The sequence below is a fragment of the Lonchura striata genome, chromosome 1, assembly GCF_050655825.1.
Source record: "Lonchura striata isolate lonStrDom1 chromosome 1, ASM5065582v1, whole genome shotgun sequence".
NCBI classification, from domain to species: Eukaryota; Metazoa; Chordata; class Aves; order Passeriformes; family Estrildidae; genus Lonchura; species Lonchura striata.
Window position 1 is genome coordinate 24,847,517 of NC_140703.1, and position 20,956 is coordinate 24,868,472.

General features: G+C 44.7%; 1 protein-coding gene across 2 annotated transcripts in view; it reads left to right on the forward strand.

Moving 5' to 3' along the window:
* Window positions 1–17,551, forward strand: part of TBX19 (T-box transcription factor 19) — a 29,223-nt gene extending 11,672 nt beyond the window's left edge. For both annotated transcript variants that reach the window (XM_085571711.1, XM_031504018.3), the window contains exons 4-10: window positions 2,419–2,683; window positions 4,551–4,685; window positions 5,462–5,523; window positions 6,547–6,608; window positions 7,250–7,438; window positions 8,443–8,575; window positions 9,426–17,551. In XM_085571711.1, the coding sequence (XP_085427837.1) occupies window positions 2,419–2,683; window positions 4,551–4,685; window positions 5,462–5,523; window positions 6,547–6,608; window positions 7,250–7,438; window positions 8,443–8,575; window positions 9,426–9,660 (1,081 nt within the window). In that variant the 3' untranslated portion in view covers window positions 9,661–17,551. The remainder of the gene's footprint in view (window positions 1–2,418; window positions 2,684–4,550; window positions 4,686–5,461; window positions 5,524–6,546; window positions 6,609–7,249; window positions 7,439–8,442; window positions 8,576–9,425) is intronic.
* Window positions 17,552–20,956: the final 3,405 nt, after the last annotated feature.

Genomic DNA, 20,956 nt, shown 5'->3' on the forward strand with positions numbered 1-20,956 from the left:
GTTAAAATGGATGGTGACAGTATTCTCTTCTGGATTGGTCTATAGGTCCTTTGAGGATAAACTTGAGCCTCTCAAATAAAAAGGCAGAGCAGCCTGCCTGCATTGTGGGCAGAGGAATTAACAATCTGCGTGTAACACAAACAGCTCTGCACAATCTAGTGAAATTAAATTTTCATGTGGATTAATTTTCTCCTCTAATTAAATTTCAGCTATGTATCTAAATGTGTTCCTTTAAACCTTGACTGGAGGAGATCTAAGCATTGGAAGGAGCAATGCTTCCATACTTTTTATCACATCCCAGTTTGGTGCATCCTGATCAGAAAGACACGTATAGTGTGTAAATCCTTGATTAAGCTTCTATTTAACTAGAAAGGTTGTGGCTCACAGTACTTTGGAGACCAGTGGGGAGTGCTGCTCCTCAGGGATCAGTACTGGGACTAGAGCTTTTCATTACCTTTGTTGGTGACAGGGGCACACCATCAGCAAGTTTGCCAGCACCCCCCAGGTGTGTGCTCGAGTTGACATGTGGAGGGAAGGGATGTCATCCAGAGGGATCTGGATAGGTTTGAGAGCAGGGCCTGCACAGACTTCATAAAGTGAACTTTGTGGTTCTGTGTTAAAATGCGGGTTGGATGGAGAATAGGTTCAGAGCAATCCTGAGGACAAGGACTCAGGAGTGTTGGTGGGCAAGAAGCACAACATGACCCAGCAATGCGCACTGACAGTCCAGAAAGCCAAACACATCCTGGGCTGCATCTAAAGCAGCACAGCCAGCAGGGTGAGGGAGGGGCGTGTAACCCTCTGCTCCACTCTTTGTGACCCTACCTGGAGTGCTGCATCCAGCTCTGGAGCCTCCAGTACAGGAAGGACATGGACCTGTTGGAGCAAGTCTGGAGGAGAGAACCCCTCCTATGAGGAAAAGCTTATGTAGCTGAGGTTGCTCAGCCTGGAGTGGAGAGAGACATAGCATCCTTCCAGTACCTAAAGGGGACTGCAAGAGAGCTGGAGAGGGATTTTTTTATAAGGACATGGAGTGATACAAGGAGTGGTGATGAACTGGAAAAGGCTGCCCCAAGAAGCTGTGGATGCCTCATCCCTGGAGGTGGTTCAAGGCCAGACTGAATGAGGCTTGGAGCAACCTGGTCCAGTGGAATGTGCTGGGGACACCAATCCAGGGACTGCAACAAGATGATCTTTAAGGTCCCTTCCAACCCAAACCATTCTATGATATCTTCTTCAATACTGCACTGACCCTGTATCAGCAAGTATTAATATTAGATGAAAAATCTCAAATTTCTCAAATTCTGTCTTTTCCTGTCAGCAGAAGGTGCTGAATACATGCAGCAAAAACTATATCAAGGTATCCAGACAGGTGAGTGGGATGTCATGATTGTTAGCCATTTGCATTTGGGTGTCATTAGAGAGTATGATTGCAGGGGAAGAGGCTTCCAGTGTCCTTTGAGACAGCCTGGAGTTTCAGGTCCCTTCTTAGGTATTTTGGATGTCTTGTATGGCTGCCTAAGTCTCAAGAATGACCTTACCTTAACCCCATGGCTACGGACCACAGGGTATGTCTCTGGTTGCTCAGTGTACTCTCTCTGTACCCATAGAGCAAAGGGCTTCAGAGATTCGTTTGCTTTCGTTGGAATTTATGGTCCATAAAAATGTGGCATGGAGAAATGGCAGTTGCCAGAAGAGGTCAGCATGGAGATGTCTGGGGCAGGGAGGCTGGTTACTCATGGAAGAGGAATGTAGGAGGTGATATGTAACACCAATTTCATGTATTCCTTGACAAGCTAAGAAGCTTAATGACTAGGAATACCTTTTATGGGAGACACCTCTGTTCTGATGTCCACATGTTATTCCCAGCTGCTGAAAGTCTTGGAGCCCTACTAGCTCTATTGCTGCAGATTTTCAGGCCCTGAGGTGCCAATTCAGAGCTGTGTGGCATCGATCACAAGCACTGGGACAGATAAAAACCCACTGAAAATCAAGTTGTGAGCTCCTGCAAATCTCCTTTACAAAAGAAAAAACAATATAATAACAGGAGATTGAGGAAAGGTGGCATTGGACCTTTGGGCACAAAAGGACCATTTTCCCAAAACGAAGCAAAGGCAGGATTTCAGTTTTAAATACACAAGATAATGAAAGGCTGGGTAGAAGTTTAGAGCTCTCATGTAAGATGGAACTAAAAGCAAAAGGACATGTTCAAGCTGCTGAGGTCAGGGAATATGGAAGTATGGGAACAAATTACTGGATAAACTGCCAAATGCAAGGTCTGATGGCAAGGGTGGACTGAAGGAAGGGAGGATGTTTTTTATACTGAGCTAGTCAGTGAGCATCTGGAAACAAACATACTGAGGAGAGTCTTTCAAGAGCACTTTCCAGTGGTGTCCTGGTTTTTGTTTCCCTGGCCAGGCGGATGTTCCCTGTTTTGAAGATCAGTGTGTCAGGCTTGGATCCAAATGCCATGTACTCCTTCCTGCTGGACTTTGTTCCGACTGATGGCCACCGCTGGAAGTACATCAATGGAGAATGGGTGCCAGCTGGGAAACCAGAGACACCGAACCACAGCTGTGTCTACATCCACCCAGACTCTCCCAACTTTGGGGCCCACTGGATGAAAGCTGCCATTTCCTTCAGCAAAGTCAAACTTACCAACAAGCTCAATGGGAATGGGCAGGTATGGCCTGATGTTTCCACATCACCTTTTGGCTTCAATTGCAAGCACCTACAAATCAAGAAATATCAAGGGTACATTTATATAATTATGGAAGCCCTTACAGGCCTCTTCACCCACAGATGCCAATTATTCTCTGGAGGCCAAATGTAAACAGGGATAAACAGGCCTTAATTGGCACTTTCAGATTTTAATGGACTTCTTGATGTTAAGAGAGACAGAGTGCTGTGGTTTATTAATCGTCAGGGGTCTTTTCAGATTTGGTCTTGTGTGCTGGGGATTTTTACATAGGACTTCAGAGAAAGGGGGAAAAAGGGAAAAGTGGCCCCGGGTATTAGGTTTTTGTTGTGCTCCCCAATGTTGTTTGGTGTAAGTGGAATGTTGGCAGGAGTCAGATGGCAGAATAAAAGGCTGCTCCTAAATGAAATAATTACTATGTCTGTTTCTGCATCATGATAATTATCAATATTCTATTGAATCAGCTTTGGCCTTTGGAAAGAAACCACATGTACCAGAAATAAGTGACTTTCTCTTTGAATTGCTTAAAAATGCAAACAGGAAAATTAATTTTGTTTCATATTTTATTTTTGATGATGCATCTAAAGACAAAATGTTGCACAAGACCTTTTGTTCACTTGTTTGTTTGGTACAAAACTCTTACAGTGGATAATACTTGTCAGCCCAGAATCAATTTCTTTCATGTAAATGTTATGTGCTTTCAATCTGTTATTTCCATTAGGTTTGTGAGGTACCTCCGTAAGCTTAGTGCTCTGATGAGGAAATTATCTCAGGTTTTACAGATTGGAGAACAGGAAGATGATCTGACTTTTCCTTAGTCATATGGAACCAGCACACAAGAATTATTGTAGAGCATAGAACAGGATCTGAATTTGCAAATGCTTGTCGTGTGTCTAGGATCTCAGAAAAGTCAAAAGTCAAAAGTCAAAAGCATAGAAAAATATGCACTTGGGAGAAAAAAGCTACAGCCAACTTGGAGGGTCAAAGAGTCCCTGGGGAAAAAATCAGGGGAGCACTGTATATATATGAAGGTCAAGAAAATAGTAGAAAGTAGGAGAGAAAAAGCTGTATGAGAAACAGGATCCAAACAAAAGTTGCTAAATAACAAATGACTGAAACTTCCTTTGCTTTCTTTTGAAATCATCACCACAGAGTTCAAGTAAACCATGTCCCCACTCTATACTTCAGCTGCCCCTTTTGTGACAGTATTAGAAACTGATGACTATCAGTTTTCTGCTAATAGCTGTGTTCTTTCTTATTTGTATATATAGGTATGTATATATGAATGTATGTATGTATGCATCACTTTGCAAAGTACAAATTTAAAAAAAAGAATACTTTTCTTACATTAGAGCAAATAAAAGAACCTAATAGACTTCCTGGAATCAATGCTATTCAGAGCTTTTAGTGCCAGGTTGGAGCTGCCAAGGCCTGTTTAGATACACTTTATCTTGCCCAGAGAGGAGACTGCAGGACTGCCTTAGCTTCATCCTGGCACCTTTTCTGTGAGGGTGATTCTGAATCTTTCATACAGCAGAAGCAGGACAAAGAGTGTCCCTGAGATGCTTCAGCAGCCTCTAGTGCAGTTGGAGCCCAGTGGTTTGAGGGTCATAGCTGCTAACACAAATACTCGGTGCTGCTGCTGCATCCAAAGCCTTAAATCCAGTCCAGTGAAGTCTCATTCTGTTCAGCCCTGTGGTTATTGCCGGGGAAGAAGGCACCTGCCCTCCTGCTTCAGGAGTCGCTGGCTTGGGAGGTTCAGCAGTGACAACTGCTCTGTCACAGAGCCAGGGGGTGGCTGTGAGGTACCATAGTGGCACTGGGGGCTGTCTCTCTGTTTTGTTTCCTGCAGATAATGTTGAACTCCCTGCACAAATACGAGCCCCAGGTGCACATAGTTCGCGTAGGAGGCCCCCACCGGATGGTGATGAACTGCTCCTTCCCTGAGACGCAGTTCATTGCGGTGACTGCCTACCAGAACGAAGAGGTAGGCGGGTGCCACGCTGTGCTCTGGTCACCACTGATGAGATCTGCTACAAGCTGATTAACTGCAAGACCAGTGTGCCATTTTCTTGTTTCCCCACCAATCCCATGCAGTGTAATACTCCATCAAGTCTAATACTCTGTCTTTTCTCTGCAGTAGAACATTGACTAATCTAATGTCTGGCTCCAGTACTAAGCCAGGTTTAGCTTAATATACTGCCATAGCTATTCCAGACTGGTCCATCTGTCCTGGCATCCCAATCCTTTACTGGAAAAAAAAGACAAACAGCCCTTCAGTCAAGCCCAATATCTTTCTCCAGCAATAACTGATAGTCATAATGATAACCCTATCCATCCATGTTTTATATCATACATATAACTGCAGAATAACACAATACTTAATGGGAAAATTTCTGCCCTTGAGGGATGCTTTGGACTGTAAGAATTGCTAACTCCTGTGTCACATCCCTTAGTTAATGTTGCTGCAGATTTTATTTGTACTTGATATGAATTCAGTGTTTAAACCCTCTAGAAAGGGTCCACCATTCCACCCCATTTACCAGACAAGCTCATGCCAGGCTGCCCCAGCTGGTTTTTTGCCTGTGGCACTGATCAATACACAGCAAATCTGTCTCCTACCCAGCCCTGGGAAACATCAAGTGTGGGGATATATTTTAGGCTAACACAGAGAGTTCCACTCAGATTACTCTGGAGGATGTTTTGTCAAGTTTCTATTTCAAATTGCTTTCACTAACATGTCTTGTTTTCTGTAAACTCAAGATAACAGCTCTCAAAATCAAGTATAATCCCTTTGCCAAAGCCTTCCTGGATGCAAAGGAAAAGTGAGTTCATCTTTTGTTTTTTTGATCCAATAGCTTTTTGCTGCTGATATGGTTAAAACTGTGACATCACCATATGAAAGATAAATTACATGACTGTATCTTGTTTCTGCTGTCTTAAATCCAGAGTCACTCCAATGGTATTATTGCGGAGACTATATGATTATTACAATAGGTGCTGAAGTGGGTGAACATGTTTTCAAGGATCCTGGCATTTATCTCTGTCTATACAGAAAGCCTGAAATGAGATGGTGTGAGCTTTCCCAGTAGTGTTGTACCTGACATATGTCCACTACAGTGTACTTGCACTCCAGTGAATCCTGTAATTTGATAGGTCAGAGAGAAAAAAATGTTAACTCCAAGTGTCAAAAAGCATAGTTGAAGTGAAATTACATTGTAACTGTAATGTAATTGCACTGCTGTTATTAAGTCTGTGTGGTAATTTATGATGGATTTAGTAAAGGTAAGATGTCACAAATGCTTCCATCAGAAATTAATTGTAGTTTATCTTGCAGAATTTTCTATGCATCACCTATGTTAATGCACAGTGGCATCCAAATGGTACATTCCATCCCATAATTTCTAATTAATTTTGTTTGGACCTGCTTTATCTTCTGACATGTGAAGTGCCCCATGTGCCCACAGGAGAATCTGTATTTCCTTTTATTCCTCTCACCACTTAAGAAGCTGCTGTGTCTCAGCATCAGGGTTTCCAGCTGGGGAAGGGGGGATGCTGCCTTCTGCTTGCCTACAAGCAGGAATGGTGCCCACAGGCAGATTTAGAATTCCATGTTCAGCTCCCAGATATGGCAAAAAATTAGGAACATTTTTGTTTATGTCATCAAACAAAAGTCCAGCTTCCTTTTTGGCAGAATGTGGGAAGGTTCTACTGCTGCCTAGCAAGGTTAAAGAAGAGGGATTTCCCTCCTTTTTTACTCACTTCTTCAATTTTTAATGAATAGTTCTGGTTATAACTTCTGTAATTTTTCAATGAGAACACTGACCACTAAGTATTTTGCCTTTCAGAAACCATTCTAAAGATGCTCCAGAGACAGTCTCTGAAGGTCAACATATGACATATTCTCACTGTAAGGTTTTTATTAATGTCAACTGCAGGTTCTGTGAGATATGATGTGTGCTGGGAACCTGGGCTTTGCTTAACTGATTCCTGCTGGTCACTTTCTGAGTCCTGAATTGTGTTCATAGAGAGGACCCTTTAAAAAAAATAAGAAGATTGAAGAGACCTCACAGTAAGAAATAATGGAAGAGGTCCTGTAGAGGGATTGTTTTCCATACAATCCAGTTTTTCAATATTAAAAGGAATCTGGAACCAAGAAGATATATGACATTTTAAGGGTTTTCTTACCCCTTTGTTTTTGCATTTGTGAATGTTTTTGTTGCCTATAAAATTATCTTTCATAGGTAACAGGTAAAAAATGAGGGGGGAGCAAAAGTTGCATTTGTTTTACTGATAGCTTTTCTTTCATTTGTTCTTTAATGTTTGTGACATTTTCTGGTTGCTTTCGGGTCTTGTTTTCAGAGTTGGTGGGTTGGGAGGGGAGTGGAGGGTTGCTATTTTTTTGTCAGTTGTTTCACAAACCAGCATCTTAGTATGCTTGGTATTTCTGAGGCACAGCTGATTCTGCTAGAAGGCTGGTTATTTCTTAGTTGCATTGTAGCACTTTAATGGAGCAATAGTAATAGTTTTGTTCTCTCTTTTCCCTTGAAGTGGGTGGCTGGTTGATTTCCAGCCCAGACCCAATGTGTGCCTCGGGAAGCTCTAATTACCAGTACAGTGGAGCTTTGCCTCTGCCCGCTCCGCAGGCTCCCCACAGCTGTGAGAGATACTCAGCCCTGCGAGGCCATCGTGCTGCTCCATACCCACCCTCCTACATGCAGAGGAATCACTCCCCTACAGGTATTCCTGGAGCACTGCTTTGCTGCCTCTGCCTGCCTGCCCCTTGCCTTAGGTTAGCACAAGCACTGGAGCCAGGCTGAGCTCAGGCTAGCAAAGGGCAAGGTGAGCCTCTGGGACAGCCTGCACAGAACCCTTCATGCACCCAGAGTGACTGAAGCAGCAGAACAAGAGGTACCAGGAGCTGGGTGCACTCTTAGTGATAAACCAGAATGTATGGTCTTGCTTTCCTAAAGCTTCCAGTTATACAAAAAGAGCATTGCAGGTCTTCTTTCCATGTCCTGCCATGACCCAGTTGAGCTCTGAAGTCAAAGGAGGAGCTGAAGGAGGTGAAGGCGTTTTGGTATTGTCAGAACATCCTTTGAGTCTTGTTCCCTTTCTAGATCTGGGGCACATCCAGAAATTGTTTCTACTTCACTCAGAAGAAGTGGGAAAGAAGAGTAGGAATAAAGTAACCTGCTTGCTAATTATAATTTAGCAAGAATTCCTGTTTAATGGAAGTATTTATAATGGAAGGGTTTGGCTTAAAAGGATCCTAAAGATCATCCTGTTACAACCTCTCTGCCATGGGTAGGGACACCTTCCACTAGATCAGGTTGCCTAAAGCTCCATTCAACCTGGCCTTGAAAATTTCCAGGAATTGAACAGTATTTATAAAACTTTATTAAGTATTTTAGCTCAAATTATAAGAAAATCTGTGTCAAAACATTGCCTGACATATGTCAGTTATGAAAAACTATTAGTCAGATTTACAGAAATGCAAATCCTATGTCTGTCATGCTGTCTTCTCATGTATCACACCTGGGATTGCGATGGCACCTTGCTACTCTAAATGAATATGGGAATTTTACGTTCTCACCTGTGGCTGGGACTTTTGTCCTGTTACTTGTGGTTGGGCACCTCATGATCAGATTGCTGCCTTAAGCTTGCCCACTTTTTGCTGTCTTCAGATATTGTCTGCAATAGTCACTGAGGATTTGTTTGTTGCTTTTTTTTCCTCCCCAAAGTTAACTTATTGGAGAGCTCCAGCAATAATCTTCAGGTATTCTCAGGACATGACACCTGGACTTTCCCATCCTCTCCACACACTAATTTGCTCTCAATGCCACACACAAAGGGAGGTGCCAGCCCTGGACCCAGGTAAGGTTACAGGAAAACTGCTGGTTTGAGGAGCACAGAGGTTTGTAGGACTGTCCTGGTGATTTGCCCATTTTTCCAAACTTTAATTAGTGTTCAGGATTTGAAATGTTTCCTAAGTGCCCAAATCAAGACTGCTGGGCAAATCTTTCTGAAAAGCTAATTTTCCTCTGCTCTTAAGTCTATGGGAGCTTCGTTTTTTCCCAGCACTGCTGAAAAACAGGATCTTGGAACACCCACAAAGAATTCTGGTCTCTACAATCTGTGAGCATTTAAAAACCAAATTATTTTTCTTCCTATATTTCTCACTGTTATCCTTCATTAAATGAGAAACCTATTATAGGGGTAGATGGAATTTAGACCTAGCGAATCAATTAATTATCAATTATTTTCCCTTCTTTTCCTGAAATGAATGCAATAATTTCTTCTCTAACTTAGGTGTCAGGAAAACCAGCTGGAACTTCAAATGCACTGTTATTTGATTGAGTAGGTTTTATTTTCAGTGTTTATACCCTAGTGGCTAAGCAGTATCCTGAGACTTTGTGATTTCCCTGTCTAGAAACTCCTCTGACTCAGCTCCTAAGATGGGTACATAAAAAGATCCTTACATTTTGAAATCTCACATATACTTGTACATTTCTCTCCATGCCTCGCTCCAAGTCACTAGGTGTGACAGTTACTGGTGATTTTTCACTTAGGACCTTAAAGGTTGATCTAGTTTGGTAACCTGATTTGAATAGCTGCCTTTGAACAGACAATGAAATTGACTTTACTGTGGCAAGTCTTATGTGGGCTAAATGCTTTGAAATAAATAATTCAATCTGTGCTTCTTTTTTTTTTTTTTTTTTTCCAGCCACTATCCTTGCCTGTGGACAGTGAGCAACAGTGCTGTAAATGTTGCCAACCCAGGAAATGAGGTGAACAGCAGCCCTCCAAGTGTGTTTTTAAGGGGTAATGCCCCCTTACCTGCTGCATCATCAGTGCAAATTCCTCTGCAGGGAATGATGTCTGGCAGCATGGAAACACAAGGGGACGGCACTCTCACCAGACTCTCTGACTCTGCGTGGACATCCTCACACTCCTTTTAATATACAGGCAGCTCCCGAGGGAAGCTCAGCTAACCAAGACTGACACAAATGGCAAAGGATCCCTGAAGATTACAGTGCAGAGATGTATACAGGAAAAGGACTTAATCACTTCCCATAATGTATCTTTTGTGTGCCAGCTAAGCCAAAATGCAAAGGCAGGAAATATTATAGGAACTAGCTTGTTACTGCAACTTTTATGCATCATTCAAGATAATGTCTAGAAGGAATCTTTTTAGTTAGCTTTGCTTCTATATCACAGTAAAAATGATCAGAGAATGGGACTGTGTGAAGCAGACATGGCAGCTGGATACCAGCATGTAATTTTAGAAGTTCCTTCTGTAACTAACAGTCAAGTCTGTGGAAAATTGTGAGTAAGTGTGCAACTAGTGATTTGAAGGGACAGCACTGCTTTAAAGGCTTTCTGAATCTCTTATATAGGGCTTTCACAATACCTGAAACTAAACCCCTCAGGGGATGATCTGACATCCTAATGCCACCTGCATACAGGATTCTCTGTCCTTCCCTTCTCTAGCTGCTGTTTGCTCTGTGTGTGCCGTGGGGACAATGGGCACAGTCAAACTGCTAAAGTAGCCTCATTGTAGCAGCAGCAGCAGAAGGGCAGCTAGTTTAGCATTTAGAGTCTGATGTTACAGTCTCAGAAATGCAAAGCTCCAGTGTTTCCATTTTTGAAAGGGTGGAGGGAAAAGAATTATAGAAAAAATATTCAGCTTGCATTTCCACTTTGCTTCAGCTATACAGTACAAATATACTATGAATACATGGTGTATTATCTCCTCAATGCCTTTCCAAGGTGTAAACACACACAGAGTCTTTCTCACCTAACAACCTCTGAGCTATTTAAAGCAGCTCTGCCAGCTGTCTGCTGCTTCAGCTCCCTTTTTCAGGCTCCTGGTTTTTGTGAGTGTACAACATTCAACACAGTGGAGTCCTGATCCTGTCTGGGATTTCTAACCACTACTGTGATGCAAATAACAACAGTCATCCCCCAGTCTCCTGTCCTTTCATGTATGTCCTGGGGCAAGCCCTGTCAAATTCTCAGAGAAGACTTTTGCTGTTTGGTCTCTATAAAGAAAAACTAAAGAAATCTGCAAGCTAACTCATGTAGATATGTCCCTGTATAATGAAAGGCCCAGCAAAAATTCTGGTCTGTTTAGAGTAATGTGCATTGGTAGGGGACCATTTCCAGCATAGAAGAGGATTCTCTATATCTCCTGTGAGCTGATGTCTCTGCTTCTGCTAGATACAGCAACATTCCTTTTTTTAATACTCAATTACTGCATACAGACTCTGGGAGCGCCATTCTATTTTGGTAGACACTAGAGGCAGCAGCAAGAGAAGCCTTTTGATACACATCTGCCTGGTGAATTCTGTTTGATATTCTATTACCTGGCCTGGAACCCCTTTAAGTTGCTCTCAGTGTTCAACATTTTCATGCCTTCCCCATCTGGTTTTTCAGGTCTGCTGCAGGCAAGATCATGTGCTACAATGTCCTCAGTATCACTGTTAGCTTTGCTGACTTGTGCTGCAATCCCCTAAGATTAAAGTAATGAAGTTGCTTTGGGTGTGCATTTTTATTAACATAAAAATGTTTTTGTTAATATAAAAATAATATATAAAAATATAAGTGGAATTGGTCAAACAAGATTTAATAGAGTGGAAAAAGCTCTGCATCCTGCTATCAGTCAGTTCTGACTGCAAATCTGCTTTCCCATATCCTGACAAAAGCTTGGTGATGAGTTTTTCAATGTTATGTTTCTCTATCTTGCAGCAAGAAATGTAAGTAGGTGTTTCTCTCAAAAATAACTCTGCTTTACAGATGAGGTTTATTAACTAACTTATGCTACCCTCTTCTGGCTGTTCAGGTCCCCACAGACACACCACACACAGAGTCTACATAAAGATGCTAAAAAGCAGGCAAGTGGTGATTTCTCAGTGTTCCAGGACTTGCAATGTTTCTTTCATAGTTAATAATTTGGATAATTTCTTATCCCATATACTGCATTACAGTAATACATGAGTAATTATAAGGTGTTACTCAAACTGTATTTTTATTTCACAAACGTTTGTTTACATTGTTTAATGTAGGGGAACATCTAATTTGCTTTCCTGGCAGTCCCATAGGATTGGAAAAATTAAAAAATTATCCAAATGAACAGGCAAAGTAATTTTTCTTCCTTTCCACTGTAAAAGCAGGCATGACTCCTGTCAGAGGAGGCAAAAAGTTCTGAAATCTCAAAACTGAGCTAAGTCTTTGTCCTTGCAGAAAAACTGATTTAGCATGACCCTGAGAAATAGCACAGAAAGATAAAATACCCTTGGTTTTCTCACTATCCATGCCCCTATCTCAGTACAAGCTGGTATTTGTAACCCAAATCCTTTGGCTTGAGGATAGCAGGGAGTATACTGACCTTGGATTTCGTGTTGGGGAGTTCTGCAAGGAACAAGGAGTAGGACTTCATCCTTATGGGTTCCTTCCAGCTTGAGATTTGTGAGTCTGATCTATAATTTTGCAACTCTGGTAAATGATTTGGGAACTGCTATCTGTTTTGGACAGATTACTTCTAAGCAGCGGAACCACTGGAGAAAGCTTTTGCTAACTATTCGCAAGAAAAGCTGCTGTTCTATCTTCACAGCTCTCCTTATCCAAGCACAATGGACTTCCCTACAGTGAAGTAACAGGCTGGGATGCTGGCTGCAGTGTTCTTCTGTGGAAGGCAGATTCCCTTAAACTGTGTGTGAAACTGTTCCTCTCCTAATAAACCATTACTGTGGATTTGGTTTTGCACCAATAGTGCACTTGTTTCTCAGCAGATTTCTGCTTGGCATTAAAACCCATACAAGGATAATTTCTGAATGAGTATTTCCCTGGTTGTTGGAAGCAATAACTGAAATGGCAGTATGAAAAGAGAGAAAAGAGCCCTCTCTGCAGTTTTTATATATGTTTTGATAAAATCACTTTCTGACTTTGTGGAAAAGGAATATATTAAAACACTGGAATAGCTCTTTAGAGGTTTCCAGGGTAGATATGCTACCTGGTATTAATAATAGTTGTAGTTTTTAACCTGATTTGATCACAAAGCCTACACAGTAGGTTTTTATCCTGCCAGAAGCAATGGTTGGTGCCTCTCTGGCCTCTCCCCAGGACAGCCAAGGGGCCAGGGCTTGCTCCATGCAAATCTCCATGTTATTAGAGGAAGGAATCCTTTATTTTTAGTTTCTACAGGGCTTTAGCACTGTACTCACCTACTAAATGTGAGGCTGCAGGGTGGTTTTTGTGACACCTCATTTAAGTGCATTAAAAAAGAAGTGGAGTGTAGGTGCACAGTTTGTGGTGATTGGGAGTGGGGCTGTGGTTGAGCCTCATCCCCAGTGGGCACACCTGTGAGAAGCTGTGGGAATCCAGGGCTTCCCTCTGGCTGCCCTGGAAGGCTTAAGACCTTGATAGGGGGTCAAGAACCCCCCTGTACAGAGCTCTGAGAGACACTGTCTTTGATCTCTGTTTATGGAAAAGAGTTTTTAATTTTACAGGATGAATTACAAGCTCTGAGTGTTTGATATAAGTAATAATTAAGTGAGACACAGGTGTAAAAGTAAAATTTAAGGATTTTAGATTAGGGGTCTATAGGGGGACAAGATAGAGGAAACTGAGTATATCTTGTCCTTTTTCTTTATGCCCTCTATGTTTCACTGTAGTGTTGGTATTTTTCTATTAGTTTAGGTTAGGAACACACTGTTCAATGTAAATGATAGATATTAGCACATTATTGTAAATATAACACACCTAGTTTCTAGGATATAATGTTTGTAACATCCCATTGAGGGGCAGAGCCCCACACGCTGCCCTGCAGGACAGACTTGCGGCAGGGCAGCAGAACATGCTATAAATAAGCAAAAATAAACAACCTTAAAACTAACACAGACAAATTATGACTTCTTCTTTAACAATGTCTTGGTTTGACAAGACAGGAGTCTGTGAAGGAGGGCAAAAGCCTCCTGTGCAATGGAAAAGGTAAACCCCCTCCCTCTGAATTACTAGGATTTTTAAATTAAAAGGCTCTCAGCCAAAGATATGGGAATGGGAGTAACAATTCTTTACTAGGAGAAAACTAGATAACAATTTAAAAAGGCAAATGCAATTGGTACAAACAAAACTAGTGATAGTCTACAACCTGACACCCTGAGGAGTCAGGGTGTTGGTAGCAGTCCGGTTGAAATGATAGCTGCTCCTCTTGCAGTGGCTGATGAATTGCAGCTGAAGTGGTGATCTTTAGAAGGGTATAGCTTTCTCTGAAGATCTGGTGGCAGTTGGGCCGGTCTTCCTCTGCGCCGGGGCCGCCTCCGAGCTCCGCCGCCGCTGCCTCACCGCGCTCCGGCTGTTTCTCTGGGAATCCTGCTGAAGGAGCTGCTTCTCTGGGAATCCCGCAAAGAGAGAGAGAGCTGCTCTGTCTCCCAAAAGGTACCACTTTATACAATAAAAGAGTGCTTGGCTTCCCCCTCTGGGTGGAGCATCTCACAATGGGATGGTGTTACATTACCAGGCCTACAGTGAGTCAGTCAATGGCCCATTAACAAACCATTACCTCTTCGGAGCAAACCATTGTTCTTGGACGAAATAACAAACCTGCCCAACCTCCAACAGATGGCAAATAGAATACAAGCTTATCTTACAAACCAGGACAAACAATGAAGCAGAAAGACAGAGACTTTTTACAATCTCAGAATCATCAATACCTCAGATTCCAACAAGAAGCAGGTGAGCAGCACTGAAGGTAATGACCTGTGGAGGGCCCAGGTGCCCTGACCAACCACCAAAGGGAGCAGAGGGCACACAGGTGCAATACATGAACGTGAGGGGTATAGAAGGTTGGGCTAAAGACCAAGAAGGGTGGATGCTTGAAGCCTTCTGATGGGGTATGGTGTTAATCTGTGTGGGGATGCTTAAAGGTTTCTGATACTGTGTGGTACTGCTCTGTGGATTGTGGCCGTATTGACTGTGACAGAAGAGGGAAGTGGTTAAGGAAAGCAGAGGAGCTACAAGGTGAAAAAACTGAGCTGTCAGGACAGGTTGCCCTGTGGTCTGCAGCTACTACTTGTCCTCAGTGTCCCTGTCCCGGGAGCCTGCCCTTAAATCCTTCCCGGGAGCTGCAGTGGCCCCTGGATCAGGGCTTTTCAGCCTTCCCGCCGGCCTGAGGCATGTGCCTTTTGTCTCAAGCTTTTTCCCCCCACGGTTTGTTTTCCTGGCCCTGGGACACAGTTGTCCCAGTAAGGCAAGGGAGTGCCTCTGGCTATGCCCGAGGAGGTGTGGAGCAGCTGTTCCCTCGGAGCCCCCAGCTCCCCTGACATTCCCTTTGGGAGCCCGAATGGAAGGCTGGTGCCTGCTGCTCTCTGGGCGCTGTGGGGGGGCGCTCAGCAGCCCGTGTGTCCTCATCCCAAAAAGTCCCTTCTCTCTCCTGTATTCTACTGTGCCTCTTTGGGAGATGGGCTGCTCCAGCAGCACCTTGCTCAGGCCAAGAGAAGGGCTTAACATGTGGCTTCAGGTGTTCCCTTCCATGACTGTGGTGTCTTAAGGGAGCATCCCTGTGCTCTCTGATAGGCAGAAAATCAGAGCACAGTTAAACATCCCCTGCCTGAATTCTCCAGTACATGCCCAGATATTTCTTCGCAGCCAGCCCTGGATGCCCATCAAGGCAGACACCCATAGCCCTGTCAGTTTAAGTTTAGCTGCTGCTGTTTGTTCATACTGGGTGCTCGGTTCAGCACTCAGGTGTACCTTTGTCCTGAAGCTGGATCTGGATTGTCATCCTTGGGCAGATCCTCTGCACAGCTCATTTGGGATGTTTGTTCTTAAAATAAGCCTGGTAACAACTGCTAGTATTTAACCATTTTTATATTTCAGCCATGTGTACTGGTTATACAAGTTAAAAATAAACCTACATATAACTTATTGGTACAAATATACTACCTAATGGTTTCTACCTAATGTTGTAGCTGTTGCGTGTCATAGTAGGTCTACGGCAACAGTAAATAATAGTCCTTACCACAGAGATGCTAATGCTTGCAATGTGGTTTGAACGTATCTCATTTTGAGTTGTCAAAACATAAATTACGAGTGATATTTATGGCGAGTTCAAGGATAGCTCATTTTTTAAATGAAGAGTTAATGGGACTACGGGAGAATATGAATTTGTATGGACTGAGCACCTATAATTTTCATAGGCTTTCTGTAGGACTTTATGTAAATTACTTAAGACTCATAGGTCAGGTGCCTGAGCATCTTTTTATTGTCTTGGGCAGTGTTGCATCAACCATCTCGGTTTGTTATCTGAAAACTAGGCACTTTGCCTTCCTCTCAGCCTCTGTAAAAGAAGACTTCTGAAGTAGGAGCTCCCTTTACTGCCCATACATACAGACATGACAAAATGAGGTCTTGTCTTGCTGGGGCCTTTTGGTGCAGTCTTACATGTAAAATTCCTTATCCTTCAGTGTTTGTATGTGTATCATCAAGCAGAGGCAGAAGCAGTAGCACTGTGGTCTTAATACTCTAAAGCCTGTGAGTTGTGCTCTGAACAAGACATTGCTGCTGCTCACAAGACACAACTTGACTCCAAGAAGGAAGCAATGTGCCCAAATAATCTTCAGTGGGGAATGATGTCTCTAAAAATGTTTTAGAAATCTGTTTGCTAGGCTGTACATCTGCAGTGAAATCCAGGAAAAGCCGTCTTCTGTTGTTCCAGGTTACTCTGGGAAAAACTGAGGAAGCTTCCATGTAATTCACCTCACCTTTACTTTTGTGATGAGTCTCATACAGATGTCATGTGCAGCCCTGGACCAGGACAGACTGGGCTTTGTGTGTTGCATTGGGTGCCATCACCAGGAGTACCAAACACTGTGAGGACGGAGGTGCTGTTGCAGAAAATCTGTCACAAAAAGTGCTGCTTTACTGGTCAGGTCTGGAGTTTGTGTCACTGTCATCTCTGTGGCTGTAGCTGGCACATCACCCCTAGAAAAGGAGTGACGAGTCAATTCCACAGTGTGCTTGCTGGCTGCTGTGCCCTGTACTTACTGGATTTTTCTATTAGATTGCTTTTCAGATAGGATGTGGTAAAATACAGAATACAAAGCCATAATTTCTGGTGATGAGACATTTACAAAGTGCCTAATTTAAAACACAAAAATATACTGTAACCTTTGCTTTTGTCAGATCCCTGGCTTCACTAATTAGCCTTAGTTGTCCTGACCAGCCTCACCTGGAGCCACCACCCACACTCCTGGAGCCTTATTTAAGCTCAGCCCAAGGGTGTTGGTTGCTGCCTGGGCTGTTTTAGGGAGTATGTGCTCTGGCCCTTGAGTTGGTGTTTGACTTGCCTGGACCTGATGCTTGTTGGGCTGTTGGTAGGATGTGTTTTCCATTCCGGTCCTGCCCTGCCTGCTGGGCTCAGCTGTGATAGGTTTGTGCCCTGTTGCCGTGTGAGACCAGCTCCGGGCAGCCGCTGGTGGGACATGGCGGGAGGAGGGGAGAGGCAGTAGCCGCTTTTCCCCTTTGGCTCTGCGAGACTCAGTTCTAGCGCGGGAGCAGACGAAAGGGCGACACGGGGCTCGGGTGCAGGCACGTGTTTATAGTGGGAGCGTGTTCCCGAGACCACGGGCACCGACCCGGGCGTCGGTTATACTCCGTGCCGGGGGCAGGGGGAACCTGAGCTGCGGCCAATGGGACAGGAGGCAGGGGACAGGGGCAGGGAAACCCTGGAAACAGTGATGGGAAAGGCGGGGGGCGGGGGGGAGGGCAAGGACTGACCGCGTGGCGAGGAGGAGTGATAAGGGAACAAAGGGTTGGGACAAGGGACCGCAGGAGGAAGGAGGAGTGATAAGGGAACACAGGACAAAAGGGGGAACGCGCGGGAACGAGAGAGGGGGAATGGGGAGGGGGAGAAGAGAAAATTATAAACCCTGCAGCTCAGTATTTTGCATTAACATAAAGGAAAGGGAGTTCTGAGGTAAAAACAAATTAGCGATGTTACAAAGAGACATCAGAAAGTGATACACCAATCATAGTTACAATGAATGGGGCAAAAATCTTTTCCACATTACAATTTAAGATAAAGGGTATAAAATTATCATAAAAACATTCTGTATTGAGGATGAAAGCAGGATTTGTGATGCGATGCTTGTGGTCTTTAGAATTCTAGCCGAGCAGAAGCAGGCAGCAAACAGTGATGTGGTTTCTCCAATTTGATTATTTGATTGCAAAGTTGGCATAGCAATGTGGGCAGTAATTAGAGAGGATGATCTTTCCTTCTATAAGATGTAACTCAGTCCAAGAATTTATTTCCAAATTATTAAAAAGCAATGGGGAAAACTTGTATTGAAATAATAAGGGAACTTTGGGTAAGGTACATTTAGGAGATGAGATAAAGGGTAAACCTGGTCACCACTGTTTCAGGAGAAAGAAAACAGTGAAGCTCTGGTCCAGGTTTCCAGCTCCACTCCCTTCGAAGGGGGCCCCTCCCACAGCAAAGGGGAAAGCTCTCTTACAAAGGGAGGTGCTCTAACAGAGGGGCCCCACTGGCAATCCCTCCCATCAGAGGGGGGCCAGAAGAAGGACTGAGGGATTAATCCAACCTCACCTCCCCCCAACAGGGGCTGGCTCGCTGCAGGATGGTGCAGGGCCATTGGGGGAGGAGTGGGGCCAGCGGGAAAACTTGGGGCGGAAGAGAAGGATCAAGGCAGGAAAAAGGGATCCCTGTAGCGTGGCCAGCGCCATCTTGGGAGGGGGTGCAGGGTGCACTGCACCTCGCCCAGGGAGGCACGGCCAATGCCATCCCCAAGGGAGGATAACAGTGTCCGGCAGGGTGCTTGGGGTGGCTCAGCCACTGGCATCCCCAAGGGAGGAGGTTTGGGGAAGTCCGTGGGGAAAAGGGAAGGGGAAGCTTCGCAGAAGCCGAGGGGGAAATCTACAGGAGAGGGGCCCGATGCGGCTGGAAGCCGACGAAATGCATGGATGTGAAGGGCCTCTCTTAGGATGTTAACAATTCTCCCATAGCTGACGTGTCGCCGCTTACAATTCTGTCCCATTGGTGTCCTTTCGACCCCCCCCACCCCCATAGCCCAGAATAGGGAGGAGAGGGTAGAAAAGGCAGCTTTCTGAGAAAGAGAAGGAGCTTTCCAGTATGAGTTACCCCAAGAAGACCGAGTGAGGTTGCGTCCTCCTCAGAAAAGAAAAAGTCTCCCGGCTGCCAGGGACATGCAAGGCTACAGCCCCCATCTGGACACGGACGATGGTTAAAACTCAGAAAAGAAAAAAAGGTAGCTCAGCCGCCCGCCAGGGTCCCACCCTGCTCTGACCCAATTTAGCCTCTGGGCTCTGGCGGCGAAATCTCTATCTCTCTCCTCGGTGGTCGAAAATTGTGCTGAACTGAGGATGTATTCTTTCGCAGTTTGGCTCTCCCAGTAGCCTGGGTGTTCCAGTTAACCAGAGCTCGTCCCTGAAACTCTGGGTTCAGCCACTGTCAGCCTCTGGTCTCCATTCAGATGCCATCCCCTGACAGACCACTCTTTGAGCTCAGTCCATCGAGCCACTGCCAAACTCTCCTCTTTGTTCCTTGGGTAAGTCTACCCGGCTCCCGGCCCCTGCAGTCCGGCTGCCCCCGCAGCGCGGCTGCTCCCGGGCAGGTTAGAGAGCACACCGGGGAGGACGGAAGAGGGTCCCGGAGCTTCGGGTTTGTTTTCCGCCCAGCGTGTCAACTCCACTTAGCGTCTGCAGAGCTCTTGCAGCGGCAAAGTTCCTTTCTCTTTCCCCCCTTTCACAAACTGATGGAAAGAGCCATCTTCTGCTACCATTTGTTGCCGTGCAAGACCAGCTCTGGGCGGCCGCCGGTGGGACACGGCAGGAGGAGGGGAGAGTCAGCGGCCGCTTTCCCCTTCGGCTCTGCGAGGCTCAGTTCTAGTGCGGGAACAGATGAAATGGCGTCATGGGGCTCGGGTGCAAATACATGTTTATTGTGGGAGCGTGTTCCCGAGACCATGGGCACCGACCCAGCGTCGGTTATACCCCGTGCCGAGGGCAGGGGGAAACCTGAGCCGCGGCCAATGGGACGGGAGGCAGGGGACAGGGGCAGGGAAACTCCGGAGACAGCAATGGCAAAGGCCGGGGGTGCAGGGACAGACCGTGTGGGAGGAGGAGTGATAAGGGAACAAAGGGTTGGGACAAGGGACCGCGGGAGGGAGGGGGAGTGATAAGGGAACGCAGGACAAAAGGGGGAATGCACGGGAAGGGGGGAGGGGGAATGGGGGGGGAAGAAGAGAAAATTACAAACCCCACAGTGCCCTGCTGCTGAGAGCCCTGCTTGCCTTGGGGCAGCCCTTGCCTCCCCATCCTCTGCTTTTGCTTCCCCTGGCAGGTTTGCAGAATTTTAATTTCTGTCTTGCTTTTATGTAGTCCCTCCTGGCGAAGGAGAAGTTCAGCAGGGCAGTTTTGAGTGTATCCTGACCAGTTTCAAATACGTGTGGCTTTGTCTGTATAATAGGTATGATGCTTGAACCTGCAGAAGGGTGACATACTTAAAATGTCCCTGGTCATGGGGTGTTGGCTTTGTTGTAGATGCTGCTCGAAGGCCCAAGGGAGGGCCTTTGTAGGAAAGTGCTTTTTTACTGTTCAAATCTATACTTTGCTTGGTAAAGCAATTGTTCCTCACTTACATTGTGGCATCTGTGGAGTGTTGTTGCTCTCAGAGCCAGGTCTCTCAGAGGAGGAGAGGAAAAAGAGGTATAAACCTGTTTAACATATCTGTGTTGCCTCTACCTGTTTGAGCTGCTTGTTCAGGCTCTGAACCCTTCTGAAAATGAACAGTCTCTCCCTGTATTTCTCTGTTTTCTCAATGTTTTGGGAAAAACAGTAGGACTTTTAGCCACAAATGTAATGACAAATAACTGGAGTGTCTTAAATTTGCATTTATTGATAATGTGGCGAATTGGATGTGTCTGCAAAGAGGTAATGACTTTTTATGGCCAGTATGCATTGCTATGAAGGACTGGTTTTATCAAAAGAAAAAATTTCTTTTTGGGAAAGGCCTATTTTTATGGATATAATTTAATTGTTTTGGAGAGGTGGAAGTTGCTTAAAATGTTCAGAAATTGGTATTATTGCAGCTTAAACTGACTTTCATTTTGGAATTCACTTGTTATGACTTAAAAAATTAAACAAGAGAAACTCACTTTGAGTGTACTGAACTCCTTCAGTGGAGTTCTTTGGCATAATTTCTTTCTAGATTGCTGTTAT